General features: G+C 36.3%; 1 protein-coding gene across 6 annotated transcripts in view; it reads left to right on the top strand.

The window, feature by feature from the left end:
- The window catches only part of fam13a (family with sequence similarity 13 member A), a 183306-nt gene that overhangs the window by 139906 nt on the left and 16154 nt on the right, over positions 1-27246 (top strand). For all 6 annotated transcript variants that reach the window (XM_062032615.1, XM_062032614.1, XM_062032613.1 and 3 more), the window contains 5 exons: positions 1459-1621; positions 21499-21715; positions 21814-21955; positions 24866-24947; positions 26994-27199. In XM_062032615.1, the coding sequence (XP_061888599.1) occupies positions 1459-1621; positions 21499-21715; positions 21814-21955; positions 24866-24947; positions 26994-27199 (810 nt within the window). The remainder of the gene's footprint in view (positions 1-1458; positions 1622-21498; positions 21716-21813; positions 21956-24865; positions 24948-26993; positions 27200-27246) is intronic.

Here is a 27246-nt window from a genome sequence, read left to right as displayed (position 1 = left end):
GCTGCCTGGACGTGAACTTTTATTGCGGTTTTGAAGGAGGATAGAGATGCCCTTTCTTTTATACCTGTTGGGAGCGCATTCCACATTGATGTGGCATAGAAAGAGAATGAGTTAAGACCTTTGTTGGTTCGGAATCTGGGTTTAACGTGGTTAGTGGAGCTCCCCCTGGTGTTGTGGTTATGGCGGTCATTTACGTTAAGGAAGTAGTTTGACATGTACTTCGGTATCAGGGAGGTGTAGTGGATTTTATAGACCAGGCTCAATGCAAGTAGTTTAACTCTGTCCTCCACCTTGAGCCAGCCCACTTTAGAGAAGTGGGTAGGAGTGAGGTGGGATCTGGGGTGGAGGTCTAGAAGTAACCTGACTAGCTTGTTCTGAGATGTTTGGAGTTTATATTTGAGGGTTTTGGAGGTGCTAGGGTACCAGGAGGTGCATGCGTAATGGAAAAAGGGTTGAACGAGAGTTCCCGCCAGAATCCTCAAGGTGCTTTTGTTGACCAGAGAGGAGATTCTGTAGAGAAATCTCGCTCGTTGGTTAACCTTTCTGATTACCTTGGTTGCCATTTTATCACAGGAAAGGTTAGCCTCTAGAATGGAACCTAGAACTCTTGTACAATTCAAGTTCAACTCTAATTCTTGCATAATTCATAGTTCATAATGTTACTAAATGATTGCCAGTACAGTTTTTGAAGGTACATAATGGCTACAGTTTGAACCTGGTACAGAGGAAAAGCATGTGCTGTGGGACGTGTTCAAAACAATTGGCTGCAAGTGCCACCCTTCCAGTAAGTAGCCTGTGGCAAGTGCCACCCTTCCAGTAAGTAGCCTGTGGCATTTAGGAGGTCTAGTAGCGCTGAGTCCCGGATCTGCTTTTCCCTAAAAATAGCCTGGTCCCACGCCCAGACAGAGGAAATGAAACCCCATCAGTTTGGTGCGAAGTGATCCGCGGACACGCTCTAAATACACAACCTCTACAAGCTGGACGTGTTGTTTACAAGTTGTGTGTGTTCTTTTGTGTATTAATGCGTCTTATCTTCAGTAAGATTTGTTTGTCTAACGGCCGAAAAAGAAAAAAAATGACCCAGTCAGCCTACGTGTGCTGGCTCACAATCTGTCCTTTTTTCTTTTTCTTTTTTTTCTTCTCCTACCACCCGTCCCCTCCTGCTGATGTGAGACAAACAAGTCCAGGGTGGGCAATCGAGAAGGAGAGAGAGAGAGAGAGGGAGGGAGGCTGAAGGAAGAGAGGGCGGAGCCACAACACTCCCACCCTGGCCTGTCCATCCACAAGCAGATGGGCGGATGTTTTGGCTCGGCCCCGCGTCCAATGGCGTGCCGGGCCCCGCCTCCTCCTCTCCCCGTGTGTGCGCTCGCCTCAACTTAAAGAGTGTGTTCGCCAGCTCGCCCCCTCAAGTGGCCGTAGCTGAACGCTCCTCTACTTTTCTCTCTCATGGTTGTGCAGACGCTCAGGATGAAGATCCAGGAGTCGCCCGCCATTCGCGACCCCAGGCTCGGCGGGGGCGGGGAGGTGCGGGGCTCGGACCCCGAGCGGGACAAGGCGAGCTGCGAGGACGTGCCTCGGCTGGACCTGACGACGCTAGGCCAGGACAACAGCAACTGGGGAGGTAAGCGTTGCTGCAGGATTGATCAGGGACGGATCTTCTAGTCTACTATAGTATATCCTCCTGAGAACCAGCGTCCACTGCAGTGGACATTGTCTTTTACTCCTTAAAAAAAATAAAATAAAACAAAAAAAAAAACTACATGTCATGTGCAGATGCTGGTTCTCAGGAGAATATCTCAAGGGTGCAGCCTTTGAGTAAACAACACCTCGTGCACACTTGCACAAGCCATTTCTTGCAAAAAGATGTCAATGCAATTTATATTCACTGCAAAAAGTCAGTGTTCAAAAACAAGAATTAAAAAGTGCAAAAATGAGGGGTATTTTATTTGAACTAAGCAAAATTATCTGCCAATAGAACAAGAAAATTTGGCTTGTCAAGACTTTCCAAAACAAGTCAAATTAGCTAACCTCAATGAACCCAAAAATACCTTAAAATAAGTATATTCTCACTAATAACAACTAGGGATGTCCGATAATGGCTTTTTGCCGATATCCGATATTCCGATATTGTCCAACTCTTTAATTACCGATACCGATATCAACCGATACCGATATCAACCGATATATATAGTCGTGGAATTAACATATTATTATGCCTAATTTGGACAACCAGGTATGGTGAAGATAAGGTCCTTTTTTAAAAAAAAATAATAAAATTAGATAACTAAATTAAAAACATTTTCTTGAATAAAAAAGAAAGTAATACAATTTAAAAACAGTTACATAGAAACTAGTAATTCATGAAAATGAGTAAAATGAACTGTTAAAGGTTAGTACTATTAGTGGAGCAGCAGCACGCACAATCATGTGTGCTTACGGACTGTATCCCTTGCAGACTGTATTGATATATATTGATATATAATGTAGGAAGCAGAATATTAATAATAGAAAGAAACAACCCTTTTGTGTGAATGAGTGTAAATGGGGGAGGGAGGTTTTTTGGGTTGGTGCACTAATTGTAAGTGTATCTTGTGTTTTTTATGTTGATTTAATAAAAATAAAATAACAAATAAAAAATAAAAAAAACGATACAGATAATTAAAAAACCGATATCGATCATTTCTGATATTACATTTTAACGCATTTATCGGCCAATAATTTTGGCAGGCCGATATTATCGGACATCCCTAATAACAACTGTACTACTACTGTATTTTCCGGAGTATAAGTCGCACCGGCCGAAAATACATAATAAAGAAGGAAAAAAACATATATAAGTCGCACTGGAGTATAAGTCGCATTTTTGGGGGGAAATGTATTTGATAAAAGCCAACAGCAAGAATAGACATTTGAAAGACAATTTAAAATGTCTAAAGAATAGTGAACAACAGGCTGAATAAGTGTACGTTATATGAGGCATAAATAACCAACTGGTATGTTAACGTAACATATTATGGTAAGAGTCATTCAAATAACTATAACATATAGAACATGCTATACGTTTACCAAACAATCTGTCACTCCTAATCGCTAAATCCCATGAAATCTTATACGTCTAGTCTCTTACGTGAATGACATCAATAATATTATTTGATATTTTACGCTAATGTGTTCATAATTTCACACATAAGTCGCTCCTGAGTATAAGTCGCACCCCCGGCCAAACTATGAAAAATACTGCGACTTATAGTCCGAAAAATACGGTATACTCTGCAAAAACTGCAATCTAAGTAAGATGAAATATGTCAAATAAGGGTGATATTTGCTTATTTTCTGTCTGATAAGATAATTCTTCTCACTAAGCAGATTTTATGTTAGAGTGTTTTACTTGTTTTAAGTGTTTTGCTCCTAAATGATGTCAGTAAGATATTACAGCTTGTTGCTGAGATTTGATGAGCTATATTGAGTAAAACATGCTTGAAACTAGAATATCAACTGTTGCAAAGCCGTGTCATTAACTCTAAAGGCTTAGTGTCCACATGCGTGGACAACACCTTTTAGCTCTTATTTCCAAAATTGTGTACACTACTGAAATTGGGGTCTTACGGCCGCTTACGTGGACACTTATACTGCCATCTGGTGGTGTCAGAAGAGTATAACATACAATGGAATTTGGAGAAAAAAAAGTGTAAAAATAAGAATTAGCATGTCACTAAACATAAAGTACACATTTGTGTACTTATGGACTAAGTACATCATATAAAAAGATGATTCTTAGTTTTTATTCGAATTAGGGTCCAATAATCCCTAATAGCAAAGAGAAATGAAAAAGAGCATGTAAACAAACAGCTTGGGCCTTAAGATTAACACTCACTAGTATAAAACTACTTTTTCAAAGTAACAATTTCTTACTTCAAGCATGAAAAAAAAATCACGATGCCGAGCGCATATCATTATGTCAAGATAATGGCACTAGCATTTCTTAATTTAAGAATATTTTTCAACATATTGAGCAAAAATGTCTCTTTTTTTTTCTACCAAGAAAAGTGCACTTATTAGTGAGAATATACTTATTTTAAGGTGTTTTTGGGTTCATTGAAGTTAGCTAATTTTACTTGTTTTGGAAAGTCTTGACCAGCCAAATTTTCTTGTTCTATTGGCAGATAATTTTGCTTAGTTCAAATAAAATACCCCTCACTTTTGTATTTTTTTTTCTTGTTTTTGAACACTGACTTTTTGCAGTGTATGAGTACGTATTTTCTATTGTTTCATTGGAAATAAAACAGCAAAGTCCATTTGGCTGTCATCTGTTTTAACAGATGACATTTGGGTTTTATGTTTTTATTATTTTTATGTTTTATTGTTTTGTTTTTAATGTATTGTATTCTGTTTTTATATGTTTAAATGGATCTTAAGGTCTGCAATAAATATTGATGATGATGAATAATGAGACACAATTGTGTCAAAATCATGATTTTTTTTTTCATGCTTGAAATAAGAAATGATGACTTTAAAAAAGTAGTTTTATACTTGTGAGTGTTGATGACACAACAGTTGATATTCTAGTTTCAAGCATGTTTTACTCAATATAGCTCATCAAATCTCAGCAACAAGCTGTAATATCTTACTGACATCATTCAGGAGCAAAACACTTCAAACAAGTAAAACACTCCAACATAAAATCTGCTCAGTAAGAAGAATGATCTTATCAGACAGAAAATAAGCAAATATCACCATTATTTGAGATATTTCATCTTACTTAGATTGCAGTTTTTGCAGTGTTTAAGGTAAGGAAACCCTCGCCTTGCTTGCTTTTTCCGTCATTTTTGTCTTTAAACGCTCGTTTATATTAATATTAGTATTACAAACGAGCTCAAAGTACTCCATTAGAGCTTCCTCTCCATGCTCGTTGCAAGTGTGTAGTCATATGATCTGGAACAAACTCAAGCATTGTGTTTGCTTCAGGCTGGTATGGACGTGCTGGTTAGTAAAAGTTGTGCACAGTCGCCATGCGGCCCACGCTAGGATTGTTTTTCGACAGTCGCCACATGTCAGGAATGATGAGTAACAGGTTGGTGCCACGTGTTCAAAAAAAAAAAAGAAAAAGAAAGGCGCTGCAGGGGTTTAAAATTTAAGCAAAAGGAAAAAAAGCTAGTAAGTGTTTGAAAAGAGAGGTCCGTGCGGGAACGATGACAAATAAGTCACGTAGTAAACCTGCAGTGTAACATTGTAATTACACATTGCCTGTTGATGCCTCGTCTCGCATGCACACCCGAGCTAAGAGGAAGTAAGCAAAAAGTCAGCAAACAAACAGCACACTGCAAAAACTGCAATATAAGTAAGATGAAATATCTCAAATAAGGGTGATATTTGCTTATTTTCTGTCTGATAAGATCATTCTTCTCACTGAGCAGATTTGATGTTAGAGTGTTTTACTTGTTTTAAGTGTTTTGGTCCTAAATGATGTCAGTAAGATATTACAGCTTGTTGCTGAGATTTGATGAGCTATATTGAGTAAAACATGCTTGAAACTAGAATATCAACTGTTGTGTCATCAACACTCACAAGTAGAAAACTACTTTTTTAAAGTCATCATTTCTTATTTCAAGCAGGAAAAAAAAATGATGATGCCGAGCGCATATCATTATGTCAAGATAATGGCACTAGCATTAATTAATTTAAGAATATTTTTCCACATATTGAGCAAAAAGGTCTCTTTTTTTTTTCCTACCAAGAAAAGTGCACTGGTTATTAGTCAGAATATACTTATTTTAAGCTATTTTTGGGTCCATTGAGGTTAGCTAATTTGACTTGTTTTGGAAAGTCTTGACCAGCCGAATTTTCTTGTTCTATAGGCAGATAATTTTGCTTAGTTCAAATAAAATACCCCTCATTTTTGGAATTTTTGCAGTGTGAGGAGTAAAAGAGGAGCGACGTTCATGAGTTGTTAATATTCAATGTTTTATGGTTCATAGTTAATATTGTGAATCCCACTTTCTTTATTTTAACGTACATTTTGGGTGTCCCATTCAGTAAAAAACTAAAATTCCATTCCGTTTTTTTGAGGTGGTCTGTCATAACTTTTATAGAACTCTATGGGACATTGTGACTTCTGGTATTAGCCAAACACACATACTGTACAGCAGATTTTTACAGCTAAATGTGTATATATCATTTATACACATTGGCCCCCCCCAGACACATTTTTTCTCTCAATGCCGCCCCCGAGTCAAAATATTTGCCCAGCCTTGTTTTAGACAGTGAGCATAACCCAAATGGTAAAAAAAGGACTAATGAAGAGAAGGCAGCAGATTGTGTTAGAGGACGCCTCGGCAGCCACAAGAAGCTTTTCATACGCCAAGTGGCTTTGCTGGCAGACGCACAAGGACAGAGGCGACGGTCGGGTCACCATGACAGTCCCTGGCACCAAGTCTACTGGGACAAAGGTGTCCTGCCATACCCTCCGGGCCCAATTATACAGTACGACAATGAATAATACCACTGCTATTATTATAGCGGCGCTGACTCACTACTGAGGAAGGCCGCAGTGTAAACAAACAACAATGGAGGACGATTGGCACACTTTCTTCTTTGCTTTGCCACAGAAAAGTAACTTTTGTCACCATCTTACGGCATTCATAAGCGCTTACAGAAAAGGGTGCCAACACGTCATCAATATGGGTACAATACACTTTTATTAATAGAAATCCAAAATATTGTGTACTGTACCACACATCCTGTTTAATAAATGATCCTACTTAATAAAAGTAGTTAAAGGGTGCCCCAATCCAACTATTTCACTTTTGTTGCCTTACCGATTGTAGATCAGGCCTGGGCAATTATTTTGACTCGGGGGCCACATTTAAAGAAAAAAATGTGTCTGGGGGCCGGTATATCTATTTTTAGGAACAGTAATAGAAAACCTCACAATAATGTCTGATTGAATGCTAAAAACATTATGACAGACCACCTTAAAAAACGTAATGGAATTTTACATTTTTCTATGAAGGATAAAACACTGAATATTGACACCATATGAATGTCACACCCCCTTTCGATCCACATATTTTACAATCAAGTTAAACGCAACAAACAGTGAAATATGAACGCGAAGGGTACAAAATAAACCCACCTACAATCTGATATACCTGATATTTGCTGAATTTCCCCCAGGGATCAATAAAATAATTTATATTCTATTCTATATATCACTAAGCTTTAGAACTTTGTTGTGAAAATCTCCTTCCGCGTCTGTGGAAACGCTTCCCGCCCACACTGCTTGGTGCCTCATCTGAACTGCTGTGACGTAGATTACCATAGTAACTAATTAGATGACCATAATAACTAATTAGATGACCATAGTAACTGGTATATCATCCGTAAGCGCAGATTCCGACCATTGAAATACTTAGTATAGTTGAAGACTTACAGTCATTATAAAACATGACTGCACATCATAATGGCAGCTACACTTTCCATCTTAAAGATCTAAAAAAATTATTTGGGAATGTCCGGCGGGCCAGATTGAAAAGCTCAACGGGCCGCATGTGGCCCCCGGGCCTTACTTTGCCCAGGTCTGTTGTAGAGCCTTCAATATTGGCAGATACTAGGGGTGTAATGGTGCGTGTATTTGTATTGAACCGTTTCGATTAGGGATGTCCGATAATGGCTTTTTGCCGATATCCGATATTCCGATATTGTCCAACTCTTTAATTACCGATACCGATATCAACCGATATATGCAGTCGTGGAATTAACACATTATTATGCCTAATTTGGACAACCATGTATGGTGAAGATAAGGTACTTTTTAAAAATAATAATAAAATAAGATAACTAAATTAAAAACATTTTCTTGAATAAAAAAGAAAGTAAAACAATATAAAAACAGTTACATAGAAACTAGTAATGAATGAAAATGAGTAAAATTAACTGTTAAAGGTTAGTACTATTAGTGGAGCAGCAGCACGCACAATCATGTGTGCTTACGGACTGTATCCCTTGCAGACTGTATTGATATATATTGATATATTTTTTTTTTGTTATATTTGTTTTTTTGTTACTATGTAACTGTTTTTATATTGTTTTACTTTCTTTTTTTTTTGGGACGGCGTGGCGAAGTTGGTAGAGTGGCTGTGCCAGCAATCGGAGTGTTGCTGGTTACTGGGGTTCAATTCCCACCTTCTACCTTCCTAGTCACGTCCGTTGTGTCCTTGGGCAAGACACTTCACCCTTTGCCTCTGATGGCTGCTGGTTAGCGCCTTGCATGGCAGCTCCCTCCATCAGTGTGGTAAATGTGGAAATAGTGTCAAAGCGCTTTGAGTACCTTGAAGGTAGAAAAGCGCTATACAAGTATAACCCATTTATCATTATTTATATATATAATGTAGGAACCAGAATATTGATAACAGAAAGAAATGGGGGGAGGGAGGTTTTTTGGGTTGGTGCACTAATTGTAAGTGTATCTTGTGTTTTTTATGTTGATTTAATTTAAAAAAAAAAAAAAAAAAAAAAAAAAAACGATACAGGTAATAAAAAAAAACGATACCGATAATTCCCGATTTTACATTTTAACGCAATTATTGGACATCCCTAGTTTCGATACGGGGGTTCCGATTCGGTTCGGAGGTGTACCGAACGAGTTTCCACATATTAAGTAGCGTAATGCACGTTGTGTAAACAATGCACACCGAGGCACAACACACGGCATGCTAGCAGCTAACGGGCTAGGATAGACTGATCATACGTCCTCTTTTCACCGGACATGTCCTCTTTTGCGGAGCTGTCAGGGCGGAGTTTCTTAAATGCCTCAAATGTCCGGCATTTTGAGTTAGGGTTGCGTGTATTTTCAATGTACGTTCAGGGTTAAGAAGGGGTTAAAAACAAAACTAATTGTGTGCGCAGCAGCATTGGTGAGGGAGGGGCAGAGACAGAGAGAGAGAGAGAGTTATGATAAACGCGCATCCGTCGCCAGGCTCTGCTTTTTATCCATAGATTTATCACATTAAATTTTTTATTATCTATAGCAGGGGTGTCAAAAGTGTGCCCCGGAGGCCATTTGCGGCCCACAGCTCATTAGCTGTGGGCCTTTAAAACATTTTTTAAAGGCCTACTGAAATGAAATGTTCTTATTTAAACGGGGATAGCAGGTCCATTCTATGTGTCGTACTTGATCATTTTGCGATATTGCCATATTTTCGCTGAAAGGATTTAGTAGAGAACATCGACGATAAAGTTTGCAACTTTTGCTCGCTGATAAAAAAGCCTTGCCTGTACCAAAAGTAGCGTGACGTCACCGGTTGTGGAGCTCCTCACATCTGCACATTGTTTACAATCATGGCCACCAGCAGCGAGAGCGATTCGGACCGAGAAAGCGACGATTACCCCATTAATTTGAGCGAGGATGAAAGATTTGTGGATGAGGAAAGTGAGAGTGAAGGATTAGAGGGCAGTGGAAGCGATTCAGATAGGGAAGATGCTGTGAGAGGCGGGTGGGACCTGATATTCAGCTGGGAATGACTACAACAGTAAATAAACACAAGACATATATATACTCTATTAGCCACAACATAACCAGGCTTATATTTAATATGCCACAAATTAATCCCGCATAACAAAGAACTCCCCCCTCCCGTCCATATAACCCGCCAATACACTCAATCCCACAGCCCAAAGTAGCGTTCACCTCCGTAAAGTTCATACAGCACATATATTTCCCCAAAGTTACGTACGTGACATGCACATAGCGGCACGCACGTACGGGCAGGCGATCAAATGTTTGGAAGCCAAAGCTGCATACTCAAGGTAACGCGTCTGCTATCCAACTCAAAGTCCTCCTGGTTGTGTTGCTGCAGCCGGCCGCTAATACACCGCTTCCCACCTACAGCTTTCTTTTTTGCAGTCTTCATTGTTCATGAAACAAATTGCAAAAGATTCACCAACACAGATGTCCAGAATACTGTGGAATTTTGCGATGAAAACAGACGACTTAATAGCTGGCCACAATGCTGTCCCAATATGTCCGCTACAATCCGTGACGTCACGCGCAAACGTCATCATACCGAGACGTTTTCAGCAGGATATTTCGCGGGAAATTTAAAATTGCACTTTACTAATCTAACCCAGCCGTATTGGCATGTGTTGCAATGTTAAGATTTCATCATTGATATATAAACTATCAGACTGCGTGGTCGATAGCCGGGTTAACTTATAAAGTGCAATTTTAAATTTCCCGCTAAACTTCCAATTGAAAAAGCCTTTGGAGGATGACGTATGCGCGTGACGTAGCCCGGGGAACAGAGGTATGGCTTCCCCATTGAATACAATACAAAAAAGCTCTGTTTTCATTTCATAATTCCACAGTATTCTGGACATCTGTGTTGGTGAATCTTTTGCAATTTGTTTAATGAACAATGGAGGCTGCAAAGAAGAACGTTGTAGGTGGGATCGGTGTATTAGCGGCTGGCTGTAGCAACACAACAAGGAGGACTTTGCTGGATAGCAGACGCGCTAGCGGCGAACTCACCTTGACTTTCTTACGTCTCCGGGCCGCCGACCGCATCGTCGATCGCTGGAACGCAGGTGAGCACGGGTGTTGATGAGCTGAGGAGGGCTGGCTGGCGTAGGTGGAGCGCTAATGTTTTTATCATAGCTCTGACGAGGTCCTGTTGTTAAGTTAGCGTCGTTAGCAACAGCATTGCTAGGCTTCGACACACATTAACCGTGTATTTACATGTCCAGTGTTTGGTTCGGTGTCTCCTGATAGTAGTATTGTTGATCTTCTGTCTATCCTTCCAGTCAGGGATTTATTTATTTTGTTTCTATCTGCATTTGAGACAGATGCTATCACGTTAGCTCATGCTAAAGAGCTTCGTCGATGTATTGTCGTGGAGATAAAAGTCACTGTTAATGTCCATTTGGCCTTCTCGACTCTCATTTTCAAGAGGATATAGTATCCGAGGTGGTTTAAAATACAAATCCGTGATCCACAATAGAAAAAGGAGAGAGTGTGGATTCCAATGAGCCAGCTTGTACCTAAGTTACGGTCAGAGCGAAAAAAGATATCTCTTGAACTGCATTCTAGTCCGTCACTCTAACGTTCCTCATCCACAAATCTTTCATCCTCGCTCAAATTAATGGGGTAATCGTCACTTTCTCGCTCCTAATATCTCTCGCTCCATTGTAAACAACGGTGAATTGTGAGCAGCACTACCGCTTGTGACGTCACGCTACTTCCGGTAGGGGCATGGGTTTTTTTTTATCAGCGAGCAAAAGTTGCGAACTTTATCGTCGATTTTCTCCACTAAATCCTCTCAGCAAAAATATGGCAATATCGCGAAATGATCAAGTATGACACATAGAACGGATCTGCTATTCCCGTTTAAATAAAAAAAATTCATTTCACTAGGCCTTTAAAGGCCCACGGCACATTCTAAAAATACTATTCAAATAAACAAAAACATAACAAAAGTGAAATAAAAAAAAGCTTAAAGGTTAAATGTAATTTAGAAAAGGTTGCAATGTCGACTAATAAAACAAAGCTGTTTTTTTTTCTTTCAAACTGTCATTGCTCAAAACATAATATTGAATCAAAATCAATGTTATTATGAATTATTGACCTATCCAAGGTTCCCATTACTTCACATCAAATATTACACTGAGAAAAATATTTTTGGTGGAAGATTTTGCAAATTTGGTAAATAAATAACTAGAGATGTCCGATAATATCGGTCTGCCGATATTATCGGCCGATAATGCAATAAAATGTAAAAAAATAAATTAAAGAAATTTTTTTTTTTTAAAAACAATTAATATCGGAAATTATCGGTATCGGTTTTTTATTATCAGTATCGGTTTTTTTTGTTTTTTTGTTTTTTGTTTTTTTTTATTAAATCCACATAAAAAACACAACATACACTTACAATTAGTGCACCAACCCCAAAAACCTCCCTCCCCCATTTACACTCATTCACACAAAAGGGTTGTTTCTTTCTGTTATTAATATTCTGCTTCCTACATTATATATCAATATATATCAATACAGTCTGCAAGGGATACAGTCCGTAAGCACACATGATTGTGCGTGCTGCTGCCCCACTAATAATACTAACCTTTAACAGTTAATTTTACAAATTTTCATTATTTACTAGTTTCTATGTAACTGTTTTTATATTGTTGTACTTTCTTTTTTATTCAAGAAAATATTTTTAATTTATTTATCTTATTTTATTTGATTCTTTTTTTTTTTTAAAGTACCTTATCTTCACCATACCTGGTTGTCCAAATTAGGCATAATAATGTGTTAATTCCACGACTGTATATATCGGTTGATATCGGTAATTAAAGAGGTGGACAATATCGGCATATCGGATATCGGCAAAAAGCCATTATCGGACATCCCTATAAATAACCCAAAAATGTATATGTTGTTGTTTTCTTACTGTACCGAAAATGAACCAAACCGTGACCTCTAAACCGCGGTACGTACCGAACCGACATTTTTGTGTAGCGCCACACCCCTACGATCACGTCATGTTTGCATGCAGATGATAGGACAAGCAGGACATGTGCAAATATTTTTCCAAGCCGTCCAATGTAGAAAGTTCCGAGCGATGGTTTTCCTCAGCTCTGCAGCGTGCTTGAGTGATCGGGAACATTGTGTCGCCCTTGACAACCTTTTTCTAAATGGCACGCCGGCGTGTTTTGTGTTTTCATTAGTCCACTTCGTCTGGAAGCATCAGCGTTGATTTATGAGGATTTTATCCAGAAGGCCGCACGAGGTCATAAACGGCGCGATAGAGCGTTTTCACCCGAGTGCTGGCTGATAAAGCCGCACGTACGTGGAGCAATTTGAGCAAAGTCACCACAGCTAAGAAAAATACATGTTTTTATTTTTTGATACGTTGGATGTTTTTACAGACGCTTGGCTTCTCCTCAGGGTTGTTTTTACTCCCGTCTCTTCTTCCTCTAACATCCTTTCCGAGTCTCATGATTTCTCTCCACCAGGAAGGTTGTGTTTGGTATTTTATTTTACATGTACTGCCTGAAAAAAATGTCGCAAGTCCCGACGTTTTTGCTACCTCCGCTTGATCATTTCGGAATTTTACTTGAATTAAATTTCAGCTAATTTCATACATATACAAAAAAAAATGCTTTGCAAGTATTGCCATTTTTATTAATGACTAATATAACTGCAGCGTTAGCATGGCAGAAGTACAATAATTATTGTATTTCAACGACAATTTCACCCTCTGTCCGATGTACTATCAAAAATTTCAAAAAATCCCATGATGGACAAAAACTTGACACTTAAATACGTTGGTATTAGCAAATCCAAACAGGATACAAGCAGCAGGTGGGGGGCGCTGTTCTGCCAATAGATGATTTTTAAGATAAACTGTACATGTTCTGTGGTAAGGTTTTACCATAGCAACGATTCCTAGGCGATAATATTTCTCAAAATACGATAATGTTTAGCTTCTGCAACAATAACTTGTTCTTTTTCATCTGGTAAAAGTTCCTGAGCGCAGTGAAATCGGGTATGTACGATCTTTTTTCAGAAAATACGATGTTTAACTTCTGGTACAATGATTTATCATTTTTCATCTGGTAAAAGTTCCTGAGCGCAGTGAAATCGGGTATGTACGATCTTTTTTCAGAAAATACGATGTTTAACTTCTGGTACAATGATTTGTCATTTTTCATCTGGTAACAGTTCCTGAGCAGCGTAAAATCGAGTTTTAAGTTCAAGTTAAATGTACGATCATTTTCCAGAAAATACGACACTTCGGGTATGGCAATTTGTCATTTCCATCTGGTATCAGTTCCTGAGTAATGTGAAAGCTGGTATGTATGATCATTTTCCTCAAAATATGCTGATTTCAAGTTTCTCGTACAATGTTATGTAATTTCCCAGCTAGTAACAGTTCTTGAGCACAGTAAAAATGTCGCAAGTCCAGAAAATACGATGTTTAGCTTCTGGTACAATAATTTGTCATTTTCCATCTGGTAACAGTTCCTGAGCAGCGTAAAATCGGGTATGTACGATCATTTTCCAGAAAATACGATAATGTTTCACTTCTGGTACGGTAATTTGTCATTTCCCATCCGGTATCAGTTCTAGAGCAATGTGAAATCTGATATGTACGATGATTTTTTTCAAAATATGCTAATTTCAACCTTCTGTTACGATAATTTTTCATTTCCCATCTGGTAACAGTTCCTGAGCAGCGTGAAATCGGATATCTACGATCATTTTCTTCAAAATACAGTAGCGCTAAGCTTCTAGTACGATAATTGGTAATTTCCCATGTAAATACGGTGTTTAATTTCTGGTACAATGATTTGTCATTTTTCATCTGGTAACAGTTCCTGAGCAGCATAAAATCGGGTATGTACGATAATTTTCCAGAAAATACGATGTTTAACTTCTGGTACAATGATTTGTCATTTTTCATCTGGTATCAGTTCCTGAGCAGCGTAAAATATGTTTCACTTCTGGTACGTTAATTTGTCATTTCCATCTAGTATCAGTTCCTGAGTAATGTGAAAGCTGGTATGTATGATCATTTTCCTCAAAATATGCTGATTTCAAGTTTCTCGTACGATGTTATGTAATTTCCCACCTGGTAACAGTTCTTGAGCACAGTGAAATCAGATGTGTGCGATCATTTACCAGAAAATACGATGTTTAGCTTCTGGTACAATAATTTGTCATTTTCCATCTGGTAACAGTTCCTGATCAGCGTGAAATCGGGTATGTACAATAATTTTCCAGATAATACGATAATGTTTTACTTCTGGTACGGTAATTTGTCATTTCCCATCCGGTATCAGTTCTAGAGCAATGTGAAATCTGATATGTATGATGATTTTCCTCAATATATGCTAATTTCAAGCCTTTGTTATAATAATTTTTCATTTCCCATCTGGTAACAGTTCCTGAGCAGCGTGAAATCGGATATGTACGATCATTTTCTTCAAAATACAGTAGCGCTAAGCTTCTAGTACGATAATTGCGATTTTTAGATGTTTACCAACAATTTTGGTTGGTTTCCAAATGGAACCACAAGTTTTGAGGTTTTTGTACGCGGCAAAAAGTCAGTGTTCAAAAACAAGGGAAAAAAATACAAAAATGAGGGGTATTTTATTTGAACTAAGCAAAATTATCTGCCAATAGAACAAGAAAATTTGGCTTGTCAAGACTTTCCGAAACAAATCAAATTAGCTAACTTCAATGTACCCAAAAATACCTTAAAATAAGTATATTCTCACTAATAACAAGTGCACTTTTCTTGGTAGAAAAACCTTTTTGCTCAATATGTTGAAAAATATTCTTAAATGAAGTAAATGCTAGTGCAGAGGTCGGCAACCCGCGGCTCTTTAGCGCCGCCCTAGTGGCTCTCTGAAGCTTTTTAAAAAATCTATGAAAAATGGAAAAAGATGAGGGGAAAAAATATATATTTTTTGTTTTAATATGCTTTCTGTAGGAGGACAAACATGACACAAACCTCCCTAATTGTTATAAAGCACACTGTTTGTATTAAACATGCTTCACTCATTCGAGTATTTGGCGAGCGCCGTTTTGTCCTACTAATTTTGGCAGTCCTTGAACTCACCTTAGTTTGTTACATGTATAACTTTCTCCGACTTTCTAGGACGTGTTTTATGCCACTTTTTTTTCTGTCTCATTTTGTCCACCAAACTTTTAACGTTGTGCGTGAATGCACAAAGGTGAGTGTTGTTGATGTTATTGACTTGTGTGGAGTGCTAATCAGACATATTTGGTCACTGCATGACTGCAAGCTAATCGATGCTAACATGCTATTTAGGCTAGCTATATGTACATATTGCATCATTATGCCTCATTTGTAGCTATATTTGAGCTCATTTAGTTTCCTTTAAGTCATCTCAATTCAATGTATATCTCATGACACACTATCTGTATGTAATATGGCTTTTAATTTTTTGTGGCTCCAGACACATTTGTTTTTGTATTTTTGCTCCAATATGGCTCTTTCAACATTTTGGGTTGCCGACCCCTGAGCTAGTGCCATTATCTTGACATAATGATATGCGCTCGGCATTACATTTCTTGAAACCAGCAAACTTATTCTAAAAACTAGTTTATTGTTCTTAATGGAAAGGCAACAAGGCAAGCGCTTGTTACTCTCGGGGTCTCCTAGCCGCTCAGGCAAATCATATGGTCTAAAAATGCATTTTTCCATGGTTAACATGACATCATCGCGCCAAGTGCGTGCTCTTTTAGTCAATTAGTGCGCATATATACAGCCCGGCCCCCCGGACAAAAACATTTTAATTGTAATTTTGAAGAATTAATCTGAATGTGCATGAACTATTTCTGTTCAAAATTGTTTGAAATGTTAAATGTTTAAATATTAACTGTCAGTTTACTGTACTGTGCCAACTGTACTACTATATGAGTACCTATTTTCTATTGTTTCATTGAAAATAAAACAGCAAAGTCCATTTGGCTGTCATCTGTTTTAATTATGAGACACAATTGTGTCAAAGTCATGATTTTTTTTTTCATGCTTGAAATAAGAAATGATTACTTAAAAAAAGTAGTTTTATACTTGTGAGTAGAGATGTCCGATAATATCGGCCTGCCGATATTATCGGCCGGTATATGCGTTAAAATGTAATATCGGAAATTATCGGTATTGTTTTTTTTATAATCTGTATCGTTTTTTTTTTGTTTTTTTTTTAAATTAAATCAACATAAAAAACACAAGATACACTTACAATTAGTGCACCAACCCAAAAAACCTCCCTCCCCCATTTACACTCATTCACACAAAAGGGTTTTTTCTTTCTGTTATTAATATTCTGGTTCCTACATTATATATCAATATATATCAATACAGTCTGCAAGGGATACAGTCCGTAAGCACACATGATTGTGCGTGCTGCTGGTCCACTAATAGTACTAACCTTTAACAGTTAATTTTACTCATTTTCATTCATTACTAGTTTCTATGTAACTGTTTTTATATTGTTGTACTTTCTTTTTTATTCAAGAAAATGTTTTTAATTTATTTATCTTATTTTACTAATTTTTTTTAAAAAGGACCTTATCTTCACCATACCTGGTTGTCCAAATTAGGCATAATAATGTGTTAATTCCACGACTGCATATATCGGTTGATATCGGTATCGGTAATTAAAGAGTTGGACAATATCGGAATATCGGATATCGGCAAAAAGCCATTATCGGACATCCCTACTTGTGAGTGTTGATGACACAACAGTTGATATTCTAGTTTCAAGCATGTTTTACTCAATATAGCTCATCAAATCTCAGCAACAAGCTGTAATATCTTACTGACATCATTTAGGACCAAAACACTTCAAACAAGTAAAACATAAAATCCGCTTAGTGAGAAGAATGATCTTATCAGACAGAAAATAAGCAAATATCACCCTTATTTGACATATTTCATCTTACTTAGATTTCAGTCGTTGCAGTGTACGCAGCAGGGCTCCTTTCCAGACCGAGTTACTCCACTTCACTTTCATTTCTTGCTAAATCATCTGCTTTATTTATACACTTTGTCCGCAGTTTTGGCTCCCGTTATCTCCTGTGCACATATTTAATGTCCCGCCATACGGCGCGGCCACGAAAGAACAAAGTGTACCTCTCAGCGGGTGTCACGCTCTGACATTATCCCGCCAAGAGAGAAGGCAGGACTTATTAATAGAGCGGGCATATAACTACTGTCTGAGTGGAGACGGCAACAAGAGGGGATAAGTAGAGAATGGCGGTGGGCGTGGCCTGTCCGTTCTTGACGACATCTGCACCCGTGGAAGTTTTCCCACTGGAGTTTTAAAAAGAGGCAGGGGGGGGGCGACTAGGGTCACGCTTGTCCACTGTTTTTGCCAGCAACAGGGAAGATTTAGGATGTTACTACAGCAACGCTTTGTTCTCCGCCGCTTTCAACCTGGCCATCGCAAACACGTCTTACTTTAGTTTGACTTCCGAGCAACGAGAATGTGACCACAGAGGTTTCAGTGTTACGCCGCTGGACAAAATGTTCTCATTCGTCCAACTGTAGCGAGGACTTAGACGTTATGTGAAGTTAAATATCCAGCACCGGAACATTGTGTTTCATTCTAATTCGGTTGTAGTTTGGTTGTACACATTTTAGTTTGTCATACATAAATGATACAAAAACTTCTTGCATCTGGTCTGCACTGCAAAAACTGCAATCTAAGTAAGATGAAATATGTCAAATAAGGGTGATATTTGCTTTTTTTCTGTCTGATAAGATCATTCTTCTCACTAAGCAGATTTTATGTTAGAGTCTTTTACTTGTTTTAAGTGTTTTGCTCCGAAATGATGTCAGTAAGATATTACAGCTTGTAGCTGAGATTCTATGAGCTATATTGAGTAAAACATGCTTGAAACTAGAATATCAACTGTTGCAAAGCTGTGTCATCAACACTCACAAGTAGAAAAGTAATCATTTCTTATTTCAAGCATAAACAAAAAAAAAATCATGATTTTGACACAATTGTGTCTCATAATTAAAACAGATGACAGCCAAATGGACTTTGCTGTTTTATTTTCAATGAAACAATAGAAAATAGGTACTCATATAGTAGTACAGTTGGCACAGTACAGTAAACTGACAGTTAATATTTAAACATGTGACATTTCTAACAATTTTGAACAGAAATAGTTCATGCACATTCAGATAAATTCTTCAAAATTACAATTAAAAAAACATTTTTGGCCGGGAGGCCGGGCTGTATATATGTGCACTAATTGACTGAAAGAGCACGCACTTGATGCGATGATGTCATGTTATCCATGGAAAAATGCATTTTTAGACCATATGATTTGCCTGAGCGGCTAGGAGACCCCGAGAGTAACAAGCGCTTGCCTTGTTGCCTTTCCATTAAGAACAATAAATTAGTTTTTAGTATAAGTTTGCTGGTTTCAAGAAATGTAATGCTGAGCGCATATCATTATGTCAAGATATTTTTCAACATATTGAGCAAAAAGGTTTCTTTTTTTTTCCTACCAAGAAAAGTGCACTTGTTATTAGTGAGAATATACTTATTTTAAGGTATTTTTTGGGTTCATTGAAGTTAGCTAATTTTACTTGTTTTGTTTCTTGTTCTATTGGCAGGTAATATTGCTTAGTTCAAATAAAATACCCCTCATTTTTTTATATTTTTTTCTTGTTTTTGAACACTGACTTTTTGCAGTGTGCAGCTTGTTAATTTGCATATTTCATTCCACATTAATAATATAAGATTGGGGAGAAATGTGTGTGTGTATGTAGATATATGTTCTCCATATATATATAATATATATATATATATATATATATATATATATTATATATATATGTTCTCCATATATATATATGTATATATGTACAGTATATTTATTTACAATATGTAGATGTATTAATATGTATGTATACTATATATGTATGTACTTTATGTATATATGTATGTACTGCATGTATGTATGTATATATAGGTATATACATTATATTGAATAATAGCATTTACAGTATAGCTTATTGAATCATCTATAAAATATATGTAATAGAAAATATGATACACTATATTGCCAAAAGTATTTGGCCACCTGCCTTGACTCACATATGAACTTGAAGTGCCATCCCATTCCTAACCCATAGGGTTCAATATGATGTGGGTCCACCTTTTGCAGCTATTACAGCTTCAACTCTTCTGGGAAGGCTGTCCACAAGGTTGCGGAGTGTGTTTATAGGAATTTTCCACCATTCTTCCAAAAGCGCATTGGTGAGGTCACACACTGATGTTGGCCTGGCTCTCAGTCTCCGTTCTAATCGGGTTCAGGTTAGGACTCTGTGCAGGCCAGTCAAGTTCATCCACACCAGAGAATATAAATATTTAGTTAAAAAATTACTTTAAAAATGTATAATAATTTGCTGTACTGAAATTTTCGAGTAAGCAGAATTTGCTCAAATAAAATAAAAATAAAATAAAAATGTAATGAATCAAAAAAAGATTAGATGTATTTTCATTGAATAGGCAATTTGTAACAGCAAAATAAAAATAAATATAATTTAGATGGACTTGTTCTTTAAAAATGGTCCTATCATAACATGTTTGTTTGTTTGTCGAAACAGAACCGGTACCGGCCTTCTCGTCCCAGTCCTAACCCATAGGGTTCAATGTGATGTCGGTCCACCTTTTGCAGCTATTACAGCTTCAACTCTTCCGGGGAAGGCTGTCCACAAGGTTGCGGAGTGTGTTTATAGGAATTTTCCACCATTCTTCCAAAAGCGCATTGGTGAGGTCACACTCTGATGTTGGCCTGGCTCTCAGTCTCCGTTCTAATTCATCCCAAAGGTGTTCTATCGGGTTCAGGTTAGGACTCTGTGCAGGCCAGTCAAGTTCATCCACACCAGAGAATATAAATATTTAGTTAAAAAATTCCTTTAAAAATGTATAATTTGCTGTGGTGAAATTTTTTAGTAAGCAGAATTTGCTCAAATAAAAAAAAATAAAAACATGTAATTAATCTACGGAGCCCCTAAAGAGACATGTGGGAAATTTTGTTTTTTTATAATTATTTTTTATTTTATTTTATTATTTTTTTTAGAAAAAAAAAATTACAAAAAATTTTATAATTGTTTTTTTTTTACATGTATCTCGTGCGCACGAGAAAGTTTCTTGTGCGCACGAAAAACTTTTTATAAAGTTATAAAAAAAAAAAGTATACTTTTTTTTTTTAGACATGTGTCTCGTGTGCACGAGAAAGTTTATTGTGCGCACGAGATACATGTAAAATAAAATAAAAATTATAAAAAATGTTTTCATTTTTTTCATAACTTGTGCGCACGAGATACATGTCTAAAAAAAAATTATAAATTGGTTTTTTTTAGGCATTTATCTTGTGCGCACGAGAAACTTTCTCGTGCACACAGATACATGTCTAAAAAAAAACAATTATTAAAAAAAAATTTTAATTTTTTTTTAAACTTTATAAAAAGTTTCTCATGCGCACGAGAAACTTTTTATAAAGTTTAAAAAAAAAATTTAAAAAAAATTTCACCACGGCAATTTATTATACATTTTTAAAGGAATTTTTTAACTAAATATTTCTATTCTCTGGTGTGGATGAACTTGACTGGCCTGCACAGAGTCCTAACCTGAACCCGATAGAACACCTTTGGGATGAATTAGAAGTTTTCGTGCGCACGAGAAACTTTTTATAAAGTTATAAAAAAAAATTAAAAAAAATTTAGCGCACGGGATACATGTCTAAAAATAAATAAATAAATAAAATTTAAAAAATTTAAAAAAAATGTCCCCCATGTCCCTTTAGGGGCTCTGTATTAATCAAAAAAAGATTAGATGTATTTTCATTAAATAGGCAATTTGTAACAGCAAAATAAAAAGAAGTATAATTTAGATGGACTTGTTCTTTAAAAAGGGTCCTATCATAACATGTTTGTTTGTGTGTCGAAACAGAACCGGTACCGGCCTTCTCGTCCCTGCGGAGGGACAGCATGGACCGCGAGGAGGCTCGCCTGTCGCCGCACGCCGGAGGTTTGCTGATTCGCCAGCTGCTGGAGGAGGACAGCGACCCCATGCCGTCCCCTCGCTTCTACGGCTACGGACAGTGCCAGCAGTATCTGGACGACACCGAAGTGCCTCCGTCGCCGCCCAACGCCCACTCCTTCAGCAGGTGGGCGCCGTTTCCGTCATTATGCGGACGGGAGTTTGAAGACGTGGGGGGTATGACGTGGGGGGTGTGATGACTCCAACGTTGTTGTGGCTGTGCAGTCGCAGGAGGAGTTCCTCGCTGGGCTCCTGTGACGACGACAAGGAGGAGCTGACCCAAGCCCAGCTCACCAAGAGGATCCACGTCCTCAAAAAGAAGATCCACAGGTTCGAGGAGAAGTTTGAAGATGAGCGGAAATACAGGGTAGGTGTTCGGACAAAAGTATTGGGACCCCTTTTATGATCTCAATTCGTCAGGCGACAGAGACATTTTCAACACTTCTAAGTTTGTGGGAACAGTTTTTGCACATAGCAAGGTCTGGTCTCACAAATGCGTTTGAAACAGTTTGTTGCTGATCCATAATAGTATTGATTATCTATTAGTTCCAAAGGAATTGTCTCTCATTCATTGTCTTATCAGTTGATCCGTAATGATACAACAGCGTTTTGTTCAGGAGAGAACACACAGAAGCTAATACAAATAATAACAGAAGAAATTAACAAATTAAAAAGATGGTTTGACAAAAACAGACTATCTTTGAATCTCAGTAAAACTAAAATAATGCTATTTGGTAACAGTAGGAGAGAAAGTCAAACACAAATACAAATAGAGTAGATATTGAAAGGGTAAAGGAGAACACATATTTGGGTGTAATAATAAATGATGAAATGAACTGGAAACATGTGAAAAATATACAACATAAAGTAGCAAGAAACACGTCAACAATGAATAAAGCAAAACATGTTCTAGACCAAAAATCACTTCATATTCTCTACTGCTCACTAGTGTTACATATCTGAGTTATTGTGTAGAAATATGGGGAAATAACCACAAATGTGCGCTACATTCACTAACTGTGTTACAAAAAAGATCAATTATAATAATACATAATGTTGGATATAGAGGACATACAAACCCTTTATTTATTGAATCACAAATATTGAAATGCAACAATTTGGTGCATTTGCAAACATCTAAAATGATGTACAAAGCAAACTGTAACCTGCTAGCCAAGAATGTACAACAATTCTCAACAAGAAAGGAGAAATATAACTTAAGAGGAAAATGTAATTTAAAACATTTGTATGCACGTACGACACTTAAAACCTTTAGCATATCAGTGTGTGGAATTAAGTAATGGAATGGGTTAACCAAATAAATCCAACAAAGCGCCAATATGATTCACTTTAAAAGACTGTTCAAACTACAAGTGTTCACAAAGTACACACAACAAGAATTAGGATGAACATCTTGAACACTTTTTTTTTCTTTTGAGATTAAGATTATTTGTGTATTCAATATTTGTTTACTTTCTATGGTATATTATTTATTTATTCACTGTTCTGTTAGTACGGAGCCCCTAAATTTTTTATAATTTTTATTTTATTTTTTATTTTTTTTAGGCATGTATCTCGTGCACACAAGAAACTATCTCGTGCGCACAGGAAACTTTTTATAAAGTTATAAAAAAAAAAAAAAAAAAAAATGTATACTTTTATTTTTTTATTTTTTTAGACATGTATCTCGTGCACACGAGAAACTATCTCGTGCGCACAGGAAACTTTTTATAAAGTTATAAAAAATAAAATTTAAAAAAATGTATACTTTTATTTTTTATTTTTTTAGGCATGTATCTCGTGCGCACAGGAAACTTTTTATAAAGTTATAAAAAATAAAATTAAAAAAAATGTTTCCTTTAATTTTTATTTTTTTAGGCATGTACCTCGTGCGCACAGGACACTTTTTATAAAGTTATAAAAAATAAAATGAAAAAAAATGTATACTTTTATTTTTTATTTTTTTAGGCATGTATCTCGTGCGCACAGGAAACTTTTTATAAAGTTATAAAAAATAAAATTAAAAAAAATGTATACTTTTATTTTTTATTTTTTTAGGCATGTATCTCGTGCGCACAGGAAACTTTTTATAAAGTTATAAAAAATAAAATTAAAAAAAATGTATACTTTTATTTTTTATTTTTTTAGACATGTATCTCGTGCCCACGAGAAACTATCTCGTGCGCACAGGAAACTTTTTATAAAGTTATAAAAAATAAAATAAACTAAAAATGTATACTTTTATTTTTTATTTTTTTAGGCATGTATCTCGTGCGCACAGGAAACTTTTTATAAAGTTATAAAAAATAAAATTAAAAAAAATGTTTCCTTTAATTTTTATTTTTTTAGGCATGTATCTCGTGCGCACAGGAAACTTTTTATAAAGTTATAAAAAATAAAATTAAAAAAAATGTTTCCTTTAATTTTTATTTTTTTAGGCATGTATCTCGTGCGCACAGGAAACTTTTTATAAAGTTATAAAAAATAAAATTTAAAAAGTTTCCTTTAATTTTTATTTTTTTAGGCATGTATCTCGTGCGCACAGGAAACTTTTTATAAAGTTATAAAAAATAAAATTAAAAAAAATGTATACTTTTATTTTGTATTTTTTTAGGCATGTATCTCGTGCGCACAGGAAACTTTTTATAAAGTTATAAAAAATAAAATTAAAAAAATGTATACTTTTATTTTTTATTTTTTTAGACATGTATCTCGTGCGCACGAGATACATAAAAAAATATGTATTCTAAAAAATAAAAATAAAAATAAAATAAAAAAATTCCCCCATGTCCCTTTAGGGGCTCCGTATGTTAGAGAGAACAAAGAAATGGGATAAAATTGCTATGATATGAAAAGGGGGTAGGATTAAATAAGCTCAGCTTCTTCCTACTCCTTTTCGGACGTGCTGTAATGAAACAACTGGAAATATGTGATGCATTACATTGTATCGTATGCATGTTCCATACAAACTGAAACTGGAACTGAATTGAACTGAATAATAGTATCAGGGATGGAGTGGCTCGGCTGGTAGAACAGCAACTTGAGGGTTCCAGGTTCGATACCGCTTCCGCCCTCCCGAGTCACTGCTGTTATGTCCTTGGGCAAGACTCTTTATCCACCTGCTCCCACATTGGTTTAAATGTAGCTTAAAAAATGTAAATAATGGGTTTCACTATGTAAACTATCAATAAAATATCATTCACTTCACTATGGATGATCTATTTTAGTTCCAAAGGAATAGTCTCTCATTCATTGTCTATTATTTGTTTTTATCCAGCCTTCCCACAGCGACAAGGCTGGAAACTCTGAGGTCCTCCGATGGGTCAACGAACTGGCCAGGTTGCGCAAAGAACTAAAAGGTAACCCGAAGACTGGAAGTGTCCCGATACATCTTTTTCAATTCCAATGCGGTATTAGAGTCTTTGGTGTTGGTCGATACCGATACGAACCCGATATCAGCAGGAATTATTGCACATAATTTCATTATTTTGTAGTGTAGAATGTTAGAAAAGGTTTGATGAAGTGAAATTACTCAAATAGAGAATAATGTGTGGACATTAAAGTGTCTGAGCGTTAGAATTTATTTAACTTCATTTTTTGCGTTTGAATTTTGTGATCTGAATTTTTTTTACATCAAATTATGCGGACAATTTCATTGCATAAAAAAATGTGTGAGCAAAATGTGTGTTTTAAAAAGGATTTTTGTTAAAATACACCGCTCTAAAATTTGGTGTGCTTAAAATTCAGTGCAGAAAAATGTTCCCACTTCTGCTAAATTAAGACTGAAGCAATCAATCTTGTCTCAGGTTTGAAGTCACGTGACACGGTTGCCAATTTTTATACAATTATTTTTGTACACTCAATTTTTACACACTCAATTTTAAAAACACATTATTCTGACAAAACTGATTTTGCTCACAAATGTTCATTCAATGAAATTGTCAGGATATTTTGAAATTAAAAAAAATTAAGTTCCCAAAATTTAAACGCCAAAAATTCAGTTACTTAAATTCGGTGTTAAAAAAAAAGCTTTCACAATTAAGACACACATTTACGGAGCCCCTAAAGGGACATGGGGGGAAAAAAAAGTTAAATAATTTTTTATACATTTTTATTTAATTTTTTTTAGACATGTATCTCGTGCGCACGAGAGAGTTTCTCTTTCTCTGTCTAAAAAAAAATAAAAAAAAATATATATGTATATATATATTTTTTAGACTTGTATCTCGTGCGCACGAGAAAGTATCTCGTGCGCAAAATAAACTTTTTATAAAGTTGTATAAAAAAAAATATTTTACAATTTTATTTTATTTTTTTAAATTTCTAGACATGTATCTCGTGCGCAAGAGAAAGTTTCTCATGTGCACGAGAAACTTTTTATAAAGTTATATAAAAAAAAAAAATTATAATTTTTTTTTTTTTTCTAGACATGTATCTCGTGTGCAAGAGAAAGTTTCTCGTGCGCACGAGATACATGTCTAAAAAAAAAAATTTTTTTTTAAATTAAAAAATATTTATTTTTATATAACTTTATAAAAAGTGTCTTTTAGACATGTATCTCGTGCGCACGAGAAACTTTCTCTTGCACACAAGCTCCATGTCTAGAAAAAAAAAATACAAATTATAAAAAAAAAATGTTTACATAACTTTATAAAAAGGTTATCGTCCGCACGAGATACATGTCTAAAAAAAAATTTATATATATTTTTTTATATAACTTTATAAAAAGTTTCTCTAAAAAATATTGATTTATAAATTATGACTTCTTTTTTTTTATATAACTTATAAAATGTTTCTCGTGCGCACGAAATACATGTCTAAAAAACAAATACAATAAATTATTAAAACAATTTTTTTCCCCCATGTCCCTTTAGGGGCTCCGTACAAATTAACCTCAATAGGAATGTTCATTTGTTTTTTGGCATTAAATTAAAAGCATTAAAATGCATGAGTAGAATGATGCAGACACGTTTGTTACTGGAGACTTTCTAATACACTTCTGCTTTGGAGACTTTGCATGTGTAAGTAGAATGCAACTATAATTACTTGATACTTACATTGATAAATGTTCTGTTTTAGACTGCAATGTTGTTCAATGAAGGACACTTATTACGTCTAGTTTGTGGGCTATTGTGCTTAGCTGTTGTGTAGCTGCTAGTTCCTTCTAGCATGTTTACTTTTCGTAAATGACTTGACTAAAATAGAGGAAAAGACCAACCTTGTCTGCTTCTTGGAGGACATTTAGATGTTAACTAGCTGTCCAGCTTTGCACTAGTAAACAGGACTGCTTGTATCGGAGATTTTAGACACAAGCCAATATCAGTCAATAAATGCTGGTATCGCACCGATATCAATATCGGATCGGGACATGCCTGATTAAGACGCGTTTTTTTTCCTCGCCTCAGAACACAAGCTGATGAAGTCCGAGGAGGATCCCCCGCCTCTGACCCGCCAGCGCAGCAACACGCTGCCCAAGAGCTTCGGCTCGCAGCTGGAGAAGAAGACCCAGCAGGAGAAGGTGCCCAAGCCCCCCGTGGAGAGCACGCTGGAGGGCATCCTGAAGAAGCTGCAGGAGAAGCGCGAGGAGGTCAACCGCCCCGAGGACATTAAGGTAGGTAAAATCGCTGAGAAGAAACCATCCGGGGTTTTTATATCCGA

The sequence above is a fragment of the Entelurus aequoreus genome, linkage group LG22 (genome assembly GCF_033978785.1).
Source record: "Entelurus aequoreus isolate RoL-2023_Sb linkage group LG22, RoL_Eaeq_v1.1, whole genome shotgun sequence".
In the NCBI taxonomy this organism is placed as follows: Eukaryota; Metazoa; Chordata; class Actinopteri; order Syngnathiformes; family Syngnathidae; genus Entelurus; species Entelurus aequoreus.
The sequence above is the reverse complement of the archived record's forward strand: the minus strand, read 5'-3'. Positions and strand labels throughout refer to the sequence as shown.